Genomic DNA, 22,509 nt, shown 5'->3' on the forward strand with positions numbered 1-22,509 from the left:
TTTAAACAGCCACCACCTCCGGTGGCCACGCCACATGGGCTGACAGCTTTGCTCCTCGCCACAGTCCAATGAGAGCTGGGGCTGGGCCTCCCGGCGCAGACCCTGGGGCGATGCCAGCCCCCTGGCTCACGGCAGCCTCTCGCCATCGCCGCGCGGAGGAGGAAGCAGCGAGCCAAAGAGCAGCGCCCGCCGAGCACGCGCTGCCCCATACTCAGCCCGCCTGGCCAAAAGCGCAACGGTGCCTGGCAGGAACTGGGCCAGCCGGCCAGCCAGCCTGCCCCCCGCGCGGTGGCGCATCACATGCCCGGGGGAAGCCTCCCCGCACGCACCGGCGTGACCCGGCCTGCCCTCGACCTGCGGGATCGCCCCGTCTGTACCTTATTTTCGAGTTTCGTAGGGATCCCCCCACGGAACTGAATCTCCCGGGGGGTCAAGCCTGGATAGCCCAGTCGCTTAGAGCCTGGCGGTGCTGATAACGCGCAAGTTGCGGGTTCAAGCTGCGTTGCAGAGGGTTGGACTAGATGATCCTTAGGACCCTCTGCGATTGTGTGGGAGCCATTCCTAGGCACCCCGATTTATCAACACACCCACCCACCCCGTCGAGGGCGGGGGGGGGGGAGTTAACTAGTCTGGGCCTGGGATGTGTGAAGGGCCCTGCGCGTGTCCCTGCTTCGTGGTGGGCTCTGCAGCGCCACCCACAGGGCACTTCTGCCCCAGAGGATGCGCTTCCTCTGCTCGGCCTGCCCGCTAGGGGAAGTTGGCGCCTCCAACCTTGCGGCGCTGCCTCTTTTTTCAGCGTCTGGGAGGTAAATTGAAACAAATCAGCCCGCCTCTCTCGGGGGAGCAGATGGGCCGAGGTGCTTGGTGCGCGCTGATGCGCTGCTGGAAATACTCGACGTGAAGGAGATTTGGCTTTCTGGGAGAGAAGTGCAATTAATCCCCCCCCCCGCATTGTTGTTGTTGTTATTGGTGTAACCTCGTAGCATCCCCCCCCCCCCCGCTATTGCTGCGAAAGGGGAAGAATTAATTAGGCTGATCTCTCCCTGGCTTTGCCGAGCGCGCGGCCTACAGGGGAAAAAGGAAGCAACTGGTGTCCCTGGGAGCTGAGCGCGGCGCGCTGCTTGCCTCGTTACACTCTGACCGAGTTCTTTCCCTGTCCCCTCCCGACAGAACCCGGCAAATGCAATGTACAAAAGAGAACCACACTTTCTTTAGGGGCCTAAAGTCATTGATTGGAGGTGTCCAATCAGGGGGCAGGGGGATGTAGGAGTGTACGTTGCCTGGCCAATCTGAGAGGCTGTGTGGGTGTTGCTAGGAGATAGGGTGATGTGGTGACTGTATTGAAGGGGATGGCTCTGTTTAGGAAATGAAGCTGATGGTGATGCAAGAAAGCGCCTGTGAATTGTGGCTTATTTCAGGTCATTCACCTCAGAAGAGTGCGAGCTTCCTCGGTTACTACAGTTCAGCCTTTAAAGCAGACTCTGGCTCTGTTAAATGGGCTCCCGGGATTATGTTCTCTCTACACGGGAGTATAGAGTCCCAGGCGACAGTTAACTAGCTTTCCTTACGGTTTGGGAACAAATAATGCTCTCCTCACGGAAGGCATCACGAGCTTTTCTTTGCCTCTCCGGATCTGGAGGGGAGAAAGGCTCCTCGCCTCAGTTTTAGGGTTGAGAACTTGTATGATCTTGTTCTGCTGGCGCTGAGGTCTATTGCTGTCTGCTTTCCTTCACCTCCTTCCAAAGGAAATGGAGTGAGCTCTGAACTTAACTCCGCACTGATCCACTCCCACTTGCTTCTCTGAAATGTAATACTCCCTTATAATGCAACACAATAAACCAGCCACCCACATCCACCTACACTTCTTGTAAATGCTTAATCTTAAAGTGACTTCTTATTTCTTAAGAAGAGGCCTGCTGTCGCTTCTCACAGTGGCCAAGCAGAGGCCTGTGGGAAGCACAGAAGCAAAGAATGAAATAGGCTTGGAAAAGGAGGGTGAGCCTAATATCCCTTTATTATTCAGTATGGTCACTTTGTGAATTATATCCTTGCTTGCCCCAAGCTGTACTGTATTTCAAAACAGCGTGGCATGGTTTTGGACCAGAACTGAGGAGAACCACACAGAACTTCCCACTCAGCCATGAATCTCATTGGGCAACTTGCCTAGTTTTCTCTCAGCCTAACCTACTTCACAGGCTTGTCAGGATAAATTGGGAAGGGGAGTATCATGTCTGCTTCCCATGAGCTCTATAAAGTAATCCTGTTTAGTTTTTTTCATGTGCTGTAGAGTCATTTCTAAAAAGGAAAACAGCAACTTCCAGGGTCCCATTATTTCTTTTCTCTCATATTTATCATTTTTTGTTCATGCTTATTCCCCAAAATAAACATCATAATCATGTATTTATTTATATACTTCTTGGTGCCAAAAGAGGCTTCCAAGTGATATATTAGAATAAGAAGTGTTATTTTATATGTTAGATTGGGAAAACTGATTTCCCAGTGATAATAGTTTCCTTTCCATTCTTGGGACTTGGGATATTCTATGGAACCCAGCTTCACGGTAACACGACGTGGGAGCAAAGAGGGCATGATTTAAATGGGTAGGTCCCATGGCCTCTCAGTATCAATGCATATTATTTTATTATTAAAATGATCCATATTTTATTTGCTTGGCAAGATTTGCCACCTGTATGCATCTGGATTCTCAGTGTACCACCAACCCAGGCTTGAAGGCTAGGAAGGAGGAGTTGCTGTGTTCTATAAGAATCCCTTCTCCTTGCCTAGGAGGATTCTGATTTTGTCACCCTGCTTTAACTGATAAAGGTGTTGTTTGATCTGGTGTTGTAGAGTTGTTTATCCACATTGAGGCTATCTTATTTTGGGTGCCTTTGAGTATAGATAGGTGTATATATAATTTTTATTTTTCAAGGGTGCACAGTACTTCATGACCACTGTTCCAACAAAGCCTCGCACTGCAAATTGTGAGCCACACTGTTGATGGCGTTCTTGACAGGACAGGAATATGGTGGTTTGAATGTGGCAGACCATTCATGGCTCCACAGTATGTTGACATCTTCATGGTTTACTTAGAACAATGCTTTCTCAGACTCTCTTCTACCTGAGATACATTGGTTACATCTGAATCATCCGGATTCATGGAGGAGAGGCACTTGTGCAGCTCCACCAGGGCTTTGTTCACTTTCCCTTTACCAGCAGCCTGAACCTAGAGCAGGCTACTCAAAAGGATTGCTTTCTGGTTCAGATGCACTTCTGTGCAATCGCATAATGGGCATTAAATACCACAACCCTACACAGGAAACCTATTGACTGTTAGTTACATGGTTCCAGCTTTTTATCCAGAATACGTCATGAAATCAATTGTCCACAGCAAAGCCCTACAACTGCATCTGTTCAGATTTACCAGACAGAAGCTCACAGCTTTAAAATTTACATTAGCTTTTCCCGGACTACATTTGTCTCCCAACAAAATAGAAACAACAATAGATCATGGCCAGACTGGTACCCAGGAATAATTTACTAGAGCACAGACTTAGAGGAGAAAATGACAGAACACCCTTGTCACATTTAGTTTCCAACTGAAACCACATATATATATATATATATATGTGTGTGTGTGTGTGTGTGTGTGTGTGTGTGTGTGTGTGTGTATCACACCCATGTTTTAGAAGAAGAAGAGGAGTTTGGATTTGATATCCCACTTTATCACTACCCTAAGGAGTCTCAAAGCGGCTAACATTCTCCTTTCCCTTCCTCCCCCACAACAAACACTCTGTGAGGTAAGTGAGGCTGAGAGACTTCAGAGAAGTGTGACTGGCCCAAGGTCACCCAACAGCTGCATGTGGAGGAGCGGGGAATCGAACCAGGTTCACCAGATTATGAGTCCACCACTCTTAACCACTACACCACACTGGCTCTCAATCCATCCTGAGGAATAACATCAATAGGTCTGTAATTGTTTAGATGCAGCTCCTTTCCAGCCTAAAATAGCTGATCATGACCACTAACATTTGACATAATAGAGATACAGACACACGGATGAGAACTTGTGGCAGATTCAGATGCCATCTTTTACCAATGTTTAGTCTAGCAACACTATTACAGGATCTAATAAAGTCATAAGCAACACCAGAGATTAATTCTGGTCATACTGCAACAGACACTTCAAAGGGAGACTGCAGTGTGGAAACAGTGAATTACAATGAAGCAAGATGTTCTGTGCTATGCTATCATTTGTGGACTGAATTGGAGTAACCAATGTTAATCTCTCTACATGAGTTAATTGGCTAATCAATGCTAGTATGTTCATATTATTAACAACTGATTTTTGTGAATGACCTCTATGAAGAACATATCAAGGTCTGCAGCTTTCTTCAGATCTCACTGTTTATAATCCCTGCCCCTAAGAGTATGATGGAAAAGAACCCTCAGAGGTATGCTACAATGTTTGTCTGTTCACACAGGGGATAATACTGCTCATATCTGATATGGGTTTGGCAGATTAGTCACAACATGTGGTCAGATCACCATCATATCATTTTTATAGGATTGATTTCAGTTGCTGCAATGAGGATGCAGACAAAATTCCTCGAGGAGTGGGGAATGACCACATGTCTACTCGACCTTGCCCATTCTGGGTATAACATCTAAACAGAAGAAAGTTAAGTGGAAGGGTCTAAGTGCTGGTTTATTTCACTCTGCATGTCTGTTTTTGGCTCAGAAAGGGCACTGGTTGTCCTCATGGATAACCTGGGAGAGCATGTCTCTGTTAATTCTCCTGGAAGTCTCAGTGACTATTGATACAACCAGCCATGATATCCTTCTGAGTAGCCTAGCTGAAGAACTGGGGACATGGTGTTTTGGTGGTTCCATTCCCACCTGAAAGGCAGATTCCAGAAGGTGGAAGTAGTAGATTACCTCTAGGTAGGTATGCTGTTGCATTCTACAGGGGTCTGTCTTGTCTTGTTCCCCATTCTGTTTGACAACTACAGTGAGTGAAGTCCTTCCTCCTGGGCCGTGTTCATAAAGTGGTGGGGGGGATGAGTGTTCAGACCCCTGGGCTCTCACTTGTGGGGTGCCTCAGGGTTCTGTCCTCTCCCCCATGCTTTTCAACATCTACATGCAGCCGCTGGGAGAGATCATCAGGGGGTTTGGGCTGGGTGTTCATCAGTATGCGGATGATACCCAGCTCTACCTCTCTTTCAAATCAGAACCAGTGAAGGCGGTGAAGGTCCTGTGTGAGTGTCTGGAGGTGGTTGGAGGATGGATGGCGGCTAACAGATTGAGGTTGAATCCTGACAAGACAGAAGTACCGTTTTTGGGGGACAGGAGGCGGGCAGGTGTGGAGGATTCCCTGGTCTTGAGTGGGGTAACTGTGCCCCTGAAGGACCAGGTGCGCAGCCTGGGAGTCATTTTGGACTCACAGCTGTCCATGGAGGCACAGGTCAATTCTGTGTCCAGGGCAGCTGTCTACCAGCTCCATTTGGTACGCAGGCTGAGATCCTATCTGCCTGCGGACTGCCTCACCAGAGTGGTGCATGCTCTGGTTATCTTCCGCTTGGACTACTGCAATGTGCTCTACATGGGGCTATCTTTGAAGGTGACCCGGAAACTACAACTAATCCAGAATGCGGCAGCTAGACTGGTGACTGGGAGCGGCCGCCGAGACCATATAACACCGGTCTGGAAAGACCTACATTGGCTCCCAGTACGTTTCCGAGCACAATTCAAAGTGTTGGTGCTGACCTTTAAAGCCCTAAATGGCCTCGGTCCAGTATATCTGAAGGAGCGTCTCCACCCCCATCATTCTACCCGGACACTGAGGTCCAGCACCGAGGGCCTTCTGGTGATTCCCTCACTGCGAGAAGCCAAGTTACAGGGAACCAGGCAGAGGGCCTTCTCGGTAGTGGCGCCCTCCCTGTGGAATGCCCTCCCACCAGATGTCAAAGAGAACAACAACTACCAGACTTTTAGAAGACATCTGAAGGCAGCCCAGTTTAGGGAAGCTTTTAATGTTTGATGTATTACAGTATTTAAAAAATAAATTATTATTATTATTATCATCATCAACATCATCATCATTATTTGGGGTTTTGGAGGGGAGTATCATGAATATGCTGATGTAACCCACCTCTGTATCTTTTTAACATATTTTTCATATAAGAGCATGATAATTTTATTGGTGGTTAAGAGCTAATAAACTGATGCTTAGTCCTGGTAAAATAGTTACTGTTTATGAACGATTAATCAGTTTAGGCAAGGGATGTTAATCTGTTCTATACAGGGTTGCATTCCATCCTACAGGACCAGAGTTTTGGTGTGCTCTTAGATCCAGCCTTGTTACTAGAGACCCACGTGGCTTCAGTAGCACAGAATGCCTTCTATCTGCTGAGACAGGTGCAACAATTGTGACTCTTCCTGGGCAGAGATACCCTGACTAAAACAATCCATGCAAAAGCCCTACTCAAATTATAGAGTGAAGAACTGAGGCATGGCATGCACAGCCCATTTCAATGCTGCTCATACCCCCAACTCATCTTGTGAAACCTCTTACTCCCCCTCCCTCCCTCAAGGGAAAATCTCAGGGCTTGTAGTCCACGCCCATCATTCTTGAGAAGCCTTCTGTCACCTTTCCCTTTCTTCCTATCTGTTTGTCCTTTGGGAAAGGTGGAGAGGTAGGGCAGTGGACAAAGCAGCTGTGCTCTTTTATATACAGAGAAACTGTAGGAACTGAGCAATACGTGTAGAACCAGGAGATCTGGGGAAATAAAATACTGGAACATATAATTGAGATGTCACTTACTAGGTCTGTTCACATTCAGTGTTTCCTGTTTGTTTTTGTGTCTTTTGGGTCTATGAACTGCAATAAAGTTCTCTGTGTGTGATAAACTCTTGAGGAATCTATCTGAAGCATACTGAAACATATATTTATTTACCAGCTCAAGATGTAGAGGAAGGTGATTTAAATACTTTCTACAGTCAAAAACATTTATCAATGAAGTTTGATTAGCAAAATTGGAAGTAAGAAGGAACTTGACTAGTAACATTAATTACAAGACCAAGCTACCATTAACATGGACAGAATAGGACTTAAACTTGGTATCACAACTTAATAACAAAATACTGTACATAATTCAGATATAAAAATTTTTACTTCACTGAAAATCTAATCCTTTATGTTGTAGTTTCGGATTTTGGCCATTCGCTGAGGGGTCTGGGGTTTTCTGGATCGGTTGTAAGATGACTTGTTTGGGTTTTGCTTTGTCTGAACTTCAAACTTAGTCCCTCTGACAGTCAAGGCAGCTGCTGGTACTCTTTCTGTGTAGTATGTGTGGGCTTCTTCCTGAGAGTCTTCAAGTCTTTGTGGTTCATGGATAACCTGGGATTTCTCTGCAAATCAAAAGGAAGAGAAAACGGATATTATTTTAGTTTGATGCCAATTGCTCAGAGCAGCATAAACATATATTAAGTAGTGGAGACAGGAACGTCTAGGGGAGTGGGCAGAACACTTTGAAGAATATCTGCCCACCCCAGTACCCCTATTTGCTATTGCCACCATTCAGGGGAGCAGAGCCAGAAGTCGTATGATACCATTATTTCATACTATCAACAGCATCTGTTATTGTGGGGACACAACCATCTGTCTATGTATCTAACTTTATTATTGTGAACTGCTTTGAGAACCATTAGGGTTGAAAAATATTATACAAACACTGTAAAATAAATAATTTTCACTTGCAGTTAAGAAGGTTGACATATTAGTGGGGGATAAGATAACTTTTAAATCCTTGTGATTTATTGCCTATAAAAGAGTCATAGGTTTGGTTTTGCAATTTTTATTTATTTGGATTGTTTTAATGTTTTCTTCTCCTGAAGGTTTTTCATCTGATGGGAAAGTGCTGTAATCAGAGGCACAGAGCCTTTCCCCACTATATTCTTAATGGTGTACTGAAGTACAGTGGTACCTTGGGTTAAGTACTTAATTCGTTCCGGAGGTCCGTTCTTAACCTGAAACTGTTCTTAACATGAAGCACCACTTTAGCTAATGGGGCCCCCTGCTGCTGCCGTGCCACCGGAGCACGATTTCTGTTCTCATCCTGAAGCAAAGTTCTTACTTAACCTGAAGCACTATTTCTGGGTTAGCGGAGTCTGTAACCTGAAGCGTATGTAACCTGAAGCATATGTAACCCGAGGTACCACTGTATAGATACATCTGTTACTGTATAGACATACAGTGGTACCTCTGGTTGCAAATGGGATCCATTCCAGAGGCCCGTGCGCAACCTGAAAAGAACGCAACCCGCATCTGCGCAGCTTCTGCATATGCGCGAGCGGCGAAACCGGAAGTAACCCTTTCCGGTACTTCCGGGTTGCTGTGGGACGCAACCTGAAAACGCACAACCTGAAGCAAACATAACATGAGGTATGACTGTATCTGTTACTGAAATTCACTGATCAACAACCTTCTTATTAAGGTCACCAACCAACTACATTTTACATTTATTTGTGGGCCAATTTGTTACTTTGTATGAAAGAGACCACTCCATTCTTAAACATCCTGTACTGAAGTGACCAGAACACCTATGGCAAATCCCACTTCAAATCTCATCTTTACCACAAACTCACTGTTTTAAGATGTAGCAGAAAGTGAATGGTAGATATCAAACAAGACTTTGAAATTTATTTTGCCTGATATTCCTAGGTCAGAAAGATGTTTACATTATCAGCTTGAAGGCTTCCATGTAAATACTGTTTTAAGGTGAAGGAGAACAGTCTTTCTGGAAATATCAGCTCTTCATCTTACATGGTTTTTTTTTAACTTCCAATTTTGCCTTTGGCTAGGCAGAAATGCAACTATTCAAACATAACTGAATGGATGAATATTTTGCATTTGTGCACTGCATTTCCCCAAAACACAACATTTGCGTGATGAATTTACCCAGTCCAGCTCTGTTACAATTATTTCCATACGGAAAATCACTCTCATACTTACAAGCTCAGATTCTGATACTAGGAATTGTCAAGTATAGAAAATCACATCAGAATAAGTTAATATTTGTAAAGCACTTGAACGATGAAAAGTCTTGCATAACAGCAAAGTAAAATTGCATTTGTAGAGCCAGAAAGGAGTTCAAATTTATTGGTTAATATTCTACTCAGACCTCTCATTGTCTGGTGCTTTACCCACATGATGGAAAAAGTGTTGAAATTTTGTCCCATAAGCAAGAGTGAAAGGCAACATATGACCCAATAAGAGCCAAATTTCAGCCAAGACAACTGGACCAATCACAATGAGCGATAATAAAAGTGGTTCTTCAGTTTTCGTCATCCAAGTTCAAATATTGCAGCACAACATCTATTGCAGTTCTAACTATTTCCCATTTCTCTACCCTTTGGCAGCTTTTTATATGAAGCTATAATTCCCCAAGGACTGGAGCTCTGACCACAAACCATAGAAACCTAATTTTTCTCTCTCCCCACTACTCAGCATATATGTTGATGTTATCAACTTACCGGTAATTCTGTCATGAATGCGGTAATTTTATCAACGGATAAGGTAAATCATAGTCTAACAAATAAGGCAAGAGAAGGAGCTGGAAAACATTTGGTTTGTAGTCACTTTTCAGCCTTCCTTCTTCTAACAGCAGCTCTTTGAGCTACTTTTAAAACTCAGGAGATGATCAAAATCCGTGTCAACTCAGTGCTGCTGTTCGTGAGAAGTACATGCAAATAATCTTTTCTAGGTAAAGTCTCTTTGTTCACATCTATAATCACACCAACTAAAATCCCTTTTACACTGCTAAACGCCAGCTGTTGAAGGTTGGCCCAAACAAGAATGTGTTGGAGAGCTGTCTTCCCTGTGTTCTAAGTTATATGACTGTTCTGGGGAATAGGGTGTTATACCAATGTTTTCTTCAGCAAACTGTAGCTCTGTTCCTATTGGGGAGGGGGGATCTTGGGTACTAGACAACAGCTGCAGAGCAAAAGAAATATTTAGTTCAGAACTGTGGCTCAACAACAGTCCGTCTGTTTCCTCTTGCAACGGAGGGTAGAGATGTTTTCCCAGCCTGGACCTCCGCATTCTGAAATGAGGAGAAAGAGTGATAACTAGTTGCTATGGTGACTAGGCCTTGGCCAAGCTGTGCCACAATGGCCATAGTATGAAGAAGGTACAAAGTTGGATACTTTCAGTAGCTTGGGCCCACTGCACACCCTGATAAGACCCTGGGATCATGTAAGGAGAGTAAAGTGATATGATAAACTTTTCCCTCAATACCTGCCATTTACCAATGCAGAACTAGATTTCAGTTATAAGCAAAGTAGGGAAGGGGGTGTGGAGAAGGACCCAATTAGCAAGCAAGAATTAGGGTGTTGGGAGGAGAGAAAAGACTGCATTTTTACACATAGACAGTTTGCTTTTAGATTTCATTCTGGCGGTTTGTGAGAATTTTATACTGGGTTAGGTTTTACTATGCTGACACACCTCTTTACCCTGGCTTTTGACACTTGAGGTGTATATTGATAGGACCCACATTCTTTTTATGATTATAAGTTGTTTTAAACCACTTTTAATGTTGTATCAATGTTGTAACCTGCTCTGGGCCTTCAGGGTAAAGGGTGGGTAATAAACAAACAAACAAACAAACAAATCAAGCTATTGGTCCTCCCAGTAAAGTGGTAGGAAGGGAACAGGCTTCTTTCTCTGAATAACATGGGTAGATTGTCAAATCTACATTGCATCAATTCTGGGCCCTCTAAACTGTTCCTGAATAAATGCAGCAAAGATCGTTTAGCAATGTATAAATCGACTCAATCTTTTGTATTAAATCAGAGATGCAACAAGGACACAAAACGGTCCTTATTTTCACCTGTGAGGTGTTGGAGGGTGGCATTTTAAAGTCTTGAGGTATACACATCACTTGCATCTGCATTTTGAGAGCCAGAATTTCTTTTTTGCATTCAGGTTTCCAATACTAGATTAGGTAATTGGTGTCCTTGCAAACTGCCAGTTGAGTTTCACCTGCTGACAACATGAAATATTAGGCAAGTTACTGTGACATCTGCATGTGCAAACACTGTTTTTGCTTTAGCAACAGGTTCTTGACCTGCAGTATCTTCAATATCTTCAGTGTCTCGGTCTACCAAATAATTTTGCCATAGCACGTGGGTCATTGCCAACAGCACACATGCCATCCCATACTGTCATCCCTGCTCGCTGCCACAGCCTATAAAAATGCTGCTATACCAGGACATAAAAATAATCTGCAAGTGTATTACACACGTTGCATTTTCAAAGCCCTTGGTAAATGTTAACCAATTAATCAAAATCCTGAAGCTGCTCGGGAGAGGATTGTTCAATTTGTGAAATTGTCTGGTGGATTCATTTAAACAAACAAGCGTGCCAGTAGGGAAAAGATTAAAAGCAAAAGAGATGGTCTAATACTGTAGAGGCAAAAAAGGTAGATGAGCTAAGACAATGAGTCAAGAATACAAGAGGAACCCGCTGGGTGAGGCCAATGGCCAATCTAGTCCAGCATCCTGTTCTCACAATGACCAACCAAATGACTGTGGGAAACCTGCAAGCAGAAGTCGAGCATGAGAACACTCTCCTCTTTTGTGGTTTGAAGCAAATGATATTCAGAAGCATAGTCACAATGGCTTGTAGCCATTGATAGCCTTACCCTCCATGATTTTGTCTAATCCTCCTTTAATGCCATCCAAGTTGGTGGCCATTGCTCACTGCCATTGCTGGGAGTGAGTTCTATAGTTTAACTATGTTCTATGTGAAGAAGTACTTTCTTTGGTCTGTCCTGAACATTCCAACATTCAGCTTCATTGAAGAAGAAGAAGAGTTTGGATTTGATATCCCGCCTTTCACTCCCCTTCAGGAGTCTCAAAGCGGCTAACATTCTCCTTTCCCTTCCTCCCCCACAACAAACACTCTGTGAGGTGAGTGGGGCTGAGAGACTTCAGAGAAGTGTGACTGGCCCAAGGTCACCCAGCAGCTGCATGTGGAGGAGCGGAGACGCGAACCCGGTTCCCCAGATTACGAGACTACCGCTCTTAACCACTACACCACGAGTTCGAATATTACGAGGGAGAAAACTTTTCCTATCCTCTGTCTCTATGCCGTACATAATTTTATAAACTTCTATCATGTTACCTCTAACTCAGCTTTAAACTTAACTAAAAAGTCCCAAATGCAGTGACCTTTCTTGAGAGGGGAGATGGCTCCATCCCCTTGATCATTTTGCTTGCCCTTTTCTGAACCTTTTCTACCTGTACAACATCCATTTTGACTCAAAAAGATTGAGAGTTAAGAAAATAGGCCAGCTGTTTTAGATGGGATAAAGGGAGACCTATACAAACGGGATTGCAATAATCAAGCCCAGGTAAGAGAATGAAGAATTTTAGCAGCATTTTCTATGAGAAAGTAAATGATAGAAAACAACTTCATTTTGTCAGAGCAGCAAAATCACACCTATATCACAAGCATGTGAAACAGAAAGCGGGGGTGCGCACCATCAATAGTTAAAGATGTTTAGGAGGGGACGTCAGAAGCTCCACTTCCCATCTCCTCACATTCCTTTCAGAGCTGTGGAGCAGTCTTTCTTTAAAGATGAAATGATGAGCGTGAATAGCTCAGTTGATTAGAGATTCAGGTGGATAGCCATGCTGATCTGTCATAGTCATCATAAATAACAAGATGAAAAAATATTTTTTAATAATTCCAGTGGCACCTTTAAGATCAACTAAATATAAGCTTTCAAGGTATAAGCTTTTGTGTGTAATACACTTTGTTAGATACTCAGTTGACGTGGGCGGCGCTGTGGATTAAACCACAGAGCCTAGGGCTTGCCGATCAGAAGGTTGGCGGTTCGAATCCCCGTGACTGGGTGAGTTCCTGTTGCTCGGTCCCTGCTCCTGCCAACCTAGCAGTTCGAAAGCACGCAGTGCAAGTAGATAAATAGGTACCACTCAGGCGCTGCTCTGGTTCGCCAGAAGCAGCTTAGTCATGCTGGCCACATGACCCAGAAGCTGTACGCCGGCTCCCTCGGCCAGTAAAACGAGATGAGCGCCGCAACCCCAGAGTCGTCTGCGACTGGACTTAACGGTCAGGGTTCCCTTTACCTTTACCTTTAAATGTGCCACTGGAATTATTAAAAAAGATTTTTTCATCTTTCATCTTGTTATTTATTACGTTAGTTGATTAGAACAGTGGTTCCCAATTAGGAGTCCGGGGACCCCTGGGCATCCGCAGAACCATCCCCTGCCAGAGGACTCACTTATCTTGTTAATTGCACAGTGAAATCCTTTCACAGATCATCTAGCCTCTGCTCTCGACCAGAGTGCCTGCTTGTTGGCAGGGCCAAAACTTGTGAAAGAGTTGCTGGATGACAAGTGAGCTGGGATTGGGCAAAAACTTCTGACACAGTTTCTTGGGGCTCTTGCTATTGGAAGAGGCGAGGAGAGATAGAGTGCACAAACAGCTTGCTAGTTCACATTTTTTTAAAAATGTAAGGGATCCCTTCCCTTTGCTCTCTACTTTTTAATTGAAAATAATTTCTAATTGCTTTCAACAACTTTCAAGTTTAGAGGATTCTCCCACTGCTTGTACATAGGGTTTTCAGTGAATTTGGGGTTCATATCTCATCTTGGAAATCTAAATGGAGAAATACGGTAGCTAAGCAATTTGCCACTATGATTAGCACAACAGCTAATCCTCTGATGATTTAGTTTCGTGCAAATGGCAGCGTGTGTGGATTTTGTTTTCTTGTTTTCTGTGGGAAGCTATGTGGCTACAATTGGGGGTGGGAGGAAGCAGGTACATGGCAGAATCCTAATGAATTAAAAAGTTGCTTGTTCCTATTGGGTAATCAGCAAGAATAAAAACCTTACTCCAAATAAGTATTGTATTTAACTAATTACTCTATTTAAGCCAGGGATGAAACTTGGGCACAGAAGGAAACAGCAACAACAAAGTGATGAAATGGGAAGCCAACATACAGCCCCTTGTTGGCTGTCAAGGGGAACCATACTGAAGTGATTCTTTGAGTTAAGTGAAGTATGACTTTTTCGGACAGGTTCAAAATTTCCCTCTGATCAGTTGAACAACTTTGCATGGTTGTGTATGGTAGCCTACTTAGCAGATGTTTTCACATACTTGGAACACTTTCAACACAAACCTTCAAGGTAGTGATGTGAATATTTTTTACACTGAAGATAAGATTGAGGCAGTGATTAAAAAGTTATGGTTATGGACAAGCTGAGTAGAAGGTGGTAGCCTTATTAACATCCCAACACTGGAGACATTTCTGGAGGCCACTGACGAAGAACTGATACCAGAAGTAAAACATTACATAAATGAAGACTTGTGTGATTTAGCAACTAGCTTCAGAGATTACTTCCCTGCACCAAATTCTGAAAACTCATGGATAAGGAATCCTTTTGAATATGGTGGTGTACAACTAACAACTTTATCTGCGGAAAAGAAAGATGCACTTGTTGACGTGACTTGTGATGGTTCATTGAAATCATTTTTCAAAGTATGTAAGCTGGACCAATTCTGGGTGAAAGTTTTTGCTGATTGTAAGAAGTTAGGTAAAAAGCTTTGAAACATCTACAGTAGTACCTCAGGTTACAAACTTAATTCGTTCCGGAGGTACGTTCTTAACCTGAAACCATTCTTAACCTGAGGTACCACTTTAGCTAATGGGGCCTCCCGCTGCCGCCATTGCGTGATTTCTGTTCTCATCCTGAGGTAAAGTTCTTAACCCGAGGTACTACTTCCAGCTTAGCGGAGTTTGTAACCAGAAGCATTTGTAACCCGGGGTGTTTGTAACCCGAGGTACCACTGCAGTTCTCTTTTGTTCTACAAAACAAACATTTTCAACATTTTTTTTCATATATGAAGAACTGGCATAGAAATCGGCTTGATGTTGAACCAAATTTGAGAATAAAAGTTGAACCAGATATGGAAGGGATTGTTTGGGAGGGGGGGAAGAGTCATGATTTCTCCCATCACATTTAGATTTAGTGTGTTTTTAACATTCTGTTGGGAGCCACCCAGAGTGCCTGCTTTTTTTAGTATACCTAAAATCCTTTCCTTATTTGGGGCTACCCCACATTTTCTGTATACATAAATATATCTTCTTCTTTGGCGATCACTTGTAGTGATGCTGGATTTTGGACCTTGTATAATGAGAAATGATAGACACTTTCCAACGTTACACCATTGAGTTGGATTTGTGGTGCTGCAGAGGGGTTGTTTTGTGCTTGTTGGTGCAGCACTTTGGTCTTTTGGGTGTTGAATGATAGGCCAAGATTTTTGTAAGCTTCTGCGAAGGCATTTAGGATGGTTTGGAGGTAATCCTTTGAGTGTGCACACACTGCATTGTCATTAGCATACTGAAGCTCTATGACGGAAGTTATGGTAACCTTACTCTTTGCTTTCAGCCTACTCAGATTAAAGAGCTTTCCATCTGTTTGATATATGATTTCTACACTGGTGGGGAGTTTCCCTTCAACAAAGTATAGGATCGTGGCGATGAAAATAATAGAGTTGGGGCAATAACACAACCCTGTTTAACACCTGATCTCACTGTGAATGGTTCACTTTGAGAGCCACTGTTATCTGCGATTGTTGCTGTCATATGGTCACAGAGGAGCCGAAGGATGTTCACAAATTTATCTGGGCAGCCGATTTTCAGAAGGACAGTCCACAGGGCATTACGATTTACAGCATCAAAGGCCTTAGTCAGGTCAATGAATGCCATATACAAGGGCTGGTTTTGCTCTCTGCATTTTTCTTGAAGCTGTCAAGCAGTGAAAATCATGTCCACTGTCCTCCTCGAAGGTCAAAAACCATGTTGGGATTCAGGAAGGGTAGCCTCAGATATTTTTAGGAGATGGTTTGCTAAGATCCAGCTGCAGCTAATAAAAAGATGCCTCGATAGTTTCTGCAATCTGTTCTGTCACCTTTTTAAAAGAGATTGATAATTTCGGCATCCCTAAAGTCTGCTGGGGCCACCTCTTTCTCCCATATTTTTTCGATGAGCTTGTAAAGTTGTTGTGTAAGTTCAATTCCACCTACTTTGAAGACTTCGGCAGGTATCCCATCAGGTCCGCTGGCTTTGTTGTTTTCCATTTAGTTAATAGCTGTACATAACTCTCCCAGATTTGGAGATGCTGCAAGCTCATCTCTAATTTGTTTTTGTGGAATTTGTGAGAGGACCTCAGCAGCTATGGGGGAGTTGTGGTTAAGGAGATGCTGGTAATGTTCTTTCCAGCACAGTGCAAGAGCTTCTTTATCTTTCAGAAGTTTGGTACCGTCTGTTGAGCATAGGAGGCATGATTTATTGCCATGATTTATTGGCCCATAGATGGTCCTAGGGCTTTAAAGAAACTCTGTGCATCATGAGTGTCAGCTAAGTGCTGGACCTCTTGAGCTTTTTTTATCCACCAGGTGTTATTTAGTTCTCTGATTCTTCTTTGAACCTCAGCCTTAGCGGCAACATAGGTTTTTTTTCTTAGTGGTGCAGTTTCTATCTCTTTGCCAGATCAGAAAGGTCTTCCTTTTCTTGTCAATAATGCATTCAATCTCATGGTCATTCTCATCAAACCAGTCCTAGTGTTTATTGGTTCGATATCCAATAGTTTGTTCAAAGGCTGCAATAGTGGATGTTTTAAGCTTGGTCCAGTGTTCCTCGATGTTGTCAGGAAACTCCAAAAGCAGATGGTCCTTAAGAGTCGTTTGGAAGCAATCCCACGTAATAGGATCTTGAAGGGCTTGAGTGTTCATTTTGTGCCTTGGTTTCCTTCCTAAATATATAGAAAGCTCTTGGCCAGACATTAGCAGTTCAATCCTAAATATGCATGATTGCATTAAGTTCAGCTGAATTCAGTGTAATTTTAATATGTTAAGAACTGAAGACTTAAGCAATGGCCCTGTTTGCACATCAAAGTAAACCATAGTTAACAGCTTACAGTGAACATGTAAGTTGCTCTGACTTCATTCCTCCTCAAGTGTAGGTGGAAGCAGCAAACCACATTCCCTGGCTTAGTGTTGATCCTCATAATTGTGGATTCCAAAACAAACCTTGGCATCATATTATGACTGTTCAGATTCCACCCACATTAGGGAAGGAACAAAGCAGGAGCCACTTGCACATTCATGGTAAACCATTTATTATGGTTTGCAATACTGTGAATGTGCAAATGCAGTCAAGGCTTACAATCACAGTTCTAATATGTACATTTCACTATGCACGGCGAAATTTATTTCTGAGATTTTTTACTCTAATACAAAGAACTAATTCATAATGACTTCACCTTTTATAAAGTCAGCATCAGAATATATTAAAGCTGTGCTTTTATATCTGCTCCAAACAAAGCTCGTGTCATGAGGATAGGCAATGAATATTTACATTTCTTCCTTGGGAGATTTTTATCAAAAGTGGAATAATGCGCTGAATTATATAACTAACTGAGAACAGTGATAGTGTGTCTCTAACAAGCTTACCTGATAATCTCAAAATGGCCTTTCTGCAGCAGTCTCAAAGTTATATATAAAACTAGAGTAAAGGGTGGATGGCTGGTTCCCAGTACTAGAAAGAGTAATTTTCTAATTTTCTAATCTCAAGGAGTAGGAAGTTGCCTTGTCTGTCAAAGAATCCCTGAGCACCAATCTTGGATCTCTATCCAATACCGAGGCTATTGGAATAAGCTCTGGGCACAACATTAGTTCATCTGGGGTACATGCAGGCTTATTGGGATCCAAGAGAAGGGATTGCACTCCCTCCTAACATTGCAGTAGAAAGTCAGTAGGGAAGGACAATATGTCTTTTGGGAAAGTTCTGCAGAGCACAGTTTGAAAACCACTGTACTAGAGTAAGTAGTGGAGCTGAAACTACAGACATCTATTAATAGGGCATGCGTGCATGTATTCTCCACTCATTTCAAAATTGGCAAGCAAAGAGCAAGAACACTGTGGATTGCACCATAAGTAGGGCAGAGGCATTCCAACGTCTACTGGTATAATGCGTCAAGAAACTGCTGTACAGTACCTGACTCGAATACAAAATTAAATAGCCACTTCATTCTATACCATGCTTACCTTGCTCTTTGTTGCTTTGGGGGCTGAGAATAGAAGGGCTTGATCCCATCTCTAGAATCTGCCAGATTTCCTCCAGGGAGCCAGCAGTACCAGATGATGACAACAGGCCTTGCTGGAGTTGGCTGGGACTTTCTTTTGTAAGTAGTTGAGACTGGTGTGGAACTAAGGTTTCATGCCTTGGGGAATCTGCAACACGATTTCCAACAATTGATTCTGACTGAACCTGTGGAAATGACAGTATGCCCTCAGTAATGATCAGGGATCAATGACATCTGGAAATGAGCTGAAAATATCAAAAGCCAAGGGTAGGCTTGTATGGCTAACAATGTTTCCTTCCTCAGGTTAAGTTTATGGTCTACTAAGACCCCTAGATCCTTTTCACGTGTTCTTCTGGTAAGCCAGGTGCCCCACACCCAATCTTTGTGTTTGTGCAGCTTGTTATTCCTGCCTAAATGTGCAGCTGGTTATTCCTGCCTAAATGTAGAACCTTACATTTGTCCCTATTGAATTTCATTCAGTTAGTTTGGACCCAGTTCTCCAATCTGTTAAGGTCATCCCAACTTTGTCTTCTGTGGCATTAACAAAGAATGGTGTCATCTGCAAATTTGATGAGCACCCTCTCAATTCCTTTGTCCAAGTCATTTATAAAGACACTGAACAACAACAGGCCTAGGACAGAATTCTGTGGCACCGCATTTGTCACTTTTCCCCCAGGATGACAAGGAACCATTAATGAGCACTCTTTGGGTTTGGTCAGTCAACCAGCTACAAATTCACCTAATGGTTACCTTGTCCAGCCACATTTTACCAGTTTTTCCACAAGTATATGATGGGGGACTTTGTCAAAAGCCTTACTAAAATCAAGATACACTATGTTCACAACCTTCCCCTGATCTACTAAGCTTGTAATTCTATAAAAAAAAGAAAAAAAGAAATGACATTTGTCTGGCATGACTTGTTTTTGAGAAACCCAAGCTGGGTCTTAGTAATCACAGCAACTTTTCCTAAGTACTCACAGTCTGTTTACTTTTCTGTTCAAGGACCTTTCCTAGTATTGATGTCAAACTCACCAGTCAAGATGGGTTTAAGATGGGTTGGGACTGATATTTCATAACTGAATGACCTGGAAATTCACATCCAATATAAAGACAAACTAAGCTTGACATAACACTACTAATAGCATACAAAGGGGCTAACTACATGTCACATAGAACTCCAATGCTATGGGGCTTACTATGTAAAAGCAGTTTGGGGAGTTAAATATGGAGTGAAGAAACAGTGGGAAGTGCTTAGTTCTTTTCCTGTTTGTGGGGATTCTGTTCCAAATTGCATCTCCACATGGTTTTCTGTCCAATGGGGTTCAACATTATTTTATTAGCTTGATTATAGCTCCATCTACATACAGCGTGCTTTATTTACAAATAACAAGAGGACGTGTTCCTATCCCAAAGTATTTACAATGCAAAAATAGACACAAGAGAGAAACAGAAGAAGGTGAGAGAAATGTAGGCAGGGGTAAACAGGTGGAAAATATACAATGATTCCAGTTAACTATACTTCAGCTTAGTAGAAGCTCCTAGAGCATTGGGTCTCTAGGAGGTTGTTCAAAAGGCTTCATAAAAAAAGGGAATTTTGGTGAGGGATTTGAAGTAAGTTAAGGAGATGGTCACATGGAAATTCAGTTCAGGGAGATAGTTCCATTCATAACAGGGAGCAAGGGGAATAAGGCAGAGTTGTTTCAGGGAACACAAGACATTTGGGTGCCGAGAGGTGAAGAAGCTGGATGATTTAAGATCACAGATAGAGAAATGTTTGGACATATGTGGGCCTGCCTCTGAAGATGATTTGGAAACTTGAGCTGATGCAGAATTTGGTGGGCAGGTTGCTCACTGAGGCAAGACAGTCTGAGCATATTACACTGATCCTGGCCTGACTGCACTGGCTGCCAATGAGTTTCTGGACCCAATTCAAAGTGCTGGTGTTGCCCTATGAAGCCTTACATGCGCAGGACCACAATACCTCAAGGACCACCTCTCCCCATATGAACTGCAATCATCATCTTGAGGCCTTTCATCATGTGCCTCCTCCACATGATGTGGCAACACAAGAATAGGCCTTTCTGCAATGGCTCCATTTGTGAAATCCTCTCCCCAGGGAGGCTCACCTGGCGCCTTCAATATACATCTTTAGGCCCCAAGCAATAATGTTCTTTTTCAACCAGACATTCTATGTCTTTTAATGCGGGAGGAGGGGGTTATTGGTTTGTTTTGTTCTTGTTTTTCATGTGTATTTTGTGTTTTTATTTTGTATTTTATGCTGTGGACTACCCTGAGGTCTTCAGATGAAGGGTGGTATACAAAGGTAACAAACAAACAGAGCTACGGGGAAGCAAAGCAATAGAAGGTTAAACACCTATAAATACAAATAATAAACAAATATTTTAAACACTGATTGGAAGGAAGCAGCTTGGGGGTGGGTATTTGAATATAATACGTTGGAGTATACCTGTTTCATAGGGATTTCTGCTTCTTCACTACAGCTGCTGCTTCTCGGGAGATTTTCGGTATTTAAGTTCTCAACAAAATAAGGACACTTTCCTGGGGCATGCTTTCTCTGCGCATACTGTAACTCCTGCCATGAAAAGAAACAGTCTAAATTAGTAGCTTTGATTTATTACAAGCTTCTTTCTCAATTCTCTAGAAATATGTTTTAATAAAATGGGACAGGTTAAGCACTAATATTCTCAGAAAAAGAACAGATAAAGCTCTCATTCCCTAACGTACTTCCACTAACAGTGGTGGTCAAAACTGATTTTCTACATACAATCCCAAACTCTGGTTATTGCACTGCCCTGGAAGACTGCAGCCATGATCCGGTTATGCATGTCAAACCCCATTCACAAACTGGAGCATTTACAACACATGCAATTCAGTGCACCATCAATTAATTCTCTTCAGTTACAAAACTAAAACAATTCTATATTGCTTATAAATATTTTAATAAGGGATCACTGTAAGATTTTGTTGTTGTTGTTGTTTTTTACTAAGGCTGGGCTGGTGCTCCCAAAAGCCTTGTCTTCTCATAAAAGCCCTTTTTATCACTACAGCACTTCAGTTTGCCTACATTTTCTAAAAGTTAGCTACTAATTTGATGGTGTCTTTTGTTTGTAATTATATTACTCTCTCCATATATATACAGTGGTACCTCGGGTTACAGACGCTTCAGGTTACATACGCTTCAGGTTACAGACTTCGCTAACCCCGAAATAGTACCTCGGGTTAAGAACTTTGCTTCAGGATGAGAACAGAAATCATGCGGCGGCGGCGTGGCAGCAATGGGAGGCCCCATTAGCTAAAGTGGTACCTCAGGTTAAGAACAGTTTCGGGTTAAGAACGGACCTCCAGAATGAATTAAGTTCTTAACCCAAGGTACCACTGTGTGTGTGTGTGTGTGTGTGTGTGTGTGTGTGTGTGTGTAACAGTCTTAATCTATTTGTTGTTCTCTTTTAATCAATTAGGCTTCAAACGGCTAAATAGCATATATTTTTATTAAAATGAGCAAAAGCAACCAATCAATTCCTCTCCTCAGTCCACCCCCCCATCCTAATATTACATTCCTATACACGTCTACCCAGAAGTAAGCTCCATCGAGTTCAATGGTGCTTCATGTCACAGAAATTCTAAAATAGAATTTAAGCTTCCCTGTTCTTTATCTCTTCCCATAACTGAAAGAGGTGACTAGCTATGGACTTCACTACCTTTGCAAACTGAAGAGAGGCACTGGACAGAGCAGCCAATTCTGTTGGTTTAATTTTACATCATGAGCCAGTTGGCTGCTCTACAGTATGACTGTCTCCCTAGGCTTGCTTCATGTAGGTCATTGACTCCAAGGACTCATGGGAATCACAGTAATCCCAGGGTCCTTCTTAGTGCATAAAAATGATCACCAAATAGATCTCTTGACATCTTCATCTCAAACTTTGTAATATCACATTCCTCCAATACTTTGAGCTGTCTCTGATCATGATAGAAAAGTCAGAGTTGCAGTCAGCTGTGTTCCAGCATGCCATGGAAGTGATTGCTATACACAGAGATAGTTAATCTTCTTTGGTGCAAGGGCTGCATTCACCTTGGTCAATCTTCCAGGGGCCGGATGCCAGTTCTGCAGTGTGGTCACAAGCAGGTTATTTCCCCCTCTCTGCTCATGAAATTAACAATCTGAAGACTAGGAAGGGATGATTTGCACCCCCATCAGAGCACTGGACTGGGTGGAGACACTTAAACCTTTCTGCCAACCCCTGTGCTGTGTCTACTTTATTTCTCAAAATCAGTGAGATCTTGGGTGGGGTATAAAAATTTTGCTTGAGGGAGGGAGGG

The 22,509-nt window shown here is 42.9% G+C and overlaps 1 protein-coding gene across 8 annotated transcripts in view; it reads right to left on the minus strand.

Moving 5' to 3' along the window:
* Positions 1-6,923: 6,923 nt before the first annotated feature.
* The window catches only part of CCDC57 (coiled-coil domain containing 57), a 61,599-nt gene continuing 46,013 nt past the window's right edge, over positions 6,924-22,509 (minus strand). For 6 of the 8 annotated variants that reach the window (XM_077924144.1, XM_028716240.2, XM_028716226.2 and 3 more), the window contains 3 exons: positions 20,639-20,764; positions 18,134-18,356; positions 6,924-7,407 (listed from right to left, as the gene is read on the minus strand). In XM_077924144.1, the coding sequence (XP_077780270.1) occupies positions 7,184-7,407; positions 18,134-18,356; positions 20,639-20,764 (573 nt within the window). In that variant the 3' untranslated portion in view covers positions 6,924-7,183. The other 2 variants (XR_013391815.1, XM_077924145.1) reach the window with 2 other exon arrangements.

Source organism: Podarcis muralis, chromosome 2 (genome assembly GCF_964188315.1).
Source record: "Podarcis muralis chromosome 2, rPodMur119.hap1.1, whole genome shotgun sequence".
Lineage (NCBI taxonomy): Eukaryota > Metazoa > Chordata > Lepidosauria > Squamata > Lacertidae > Podarcis > Podarcis muralis.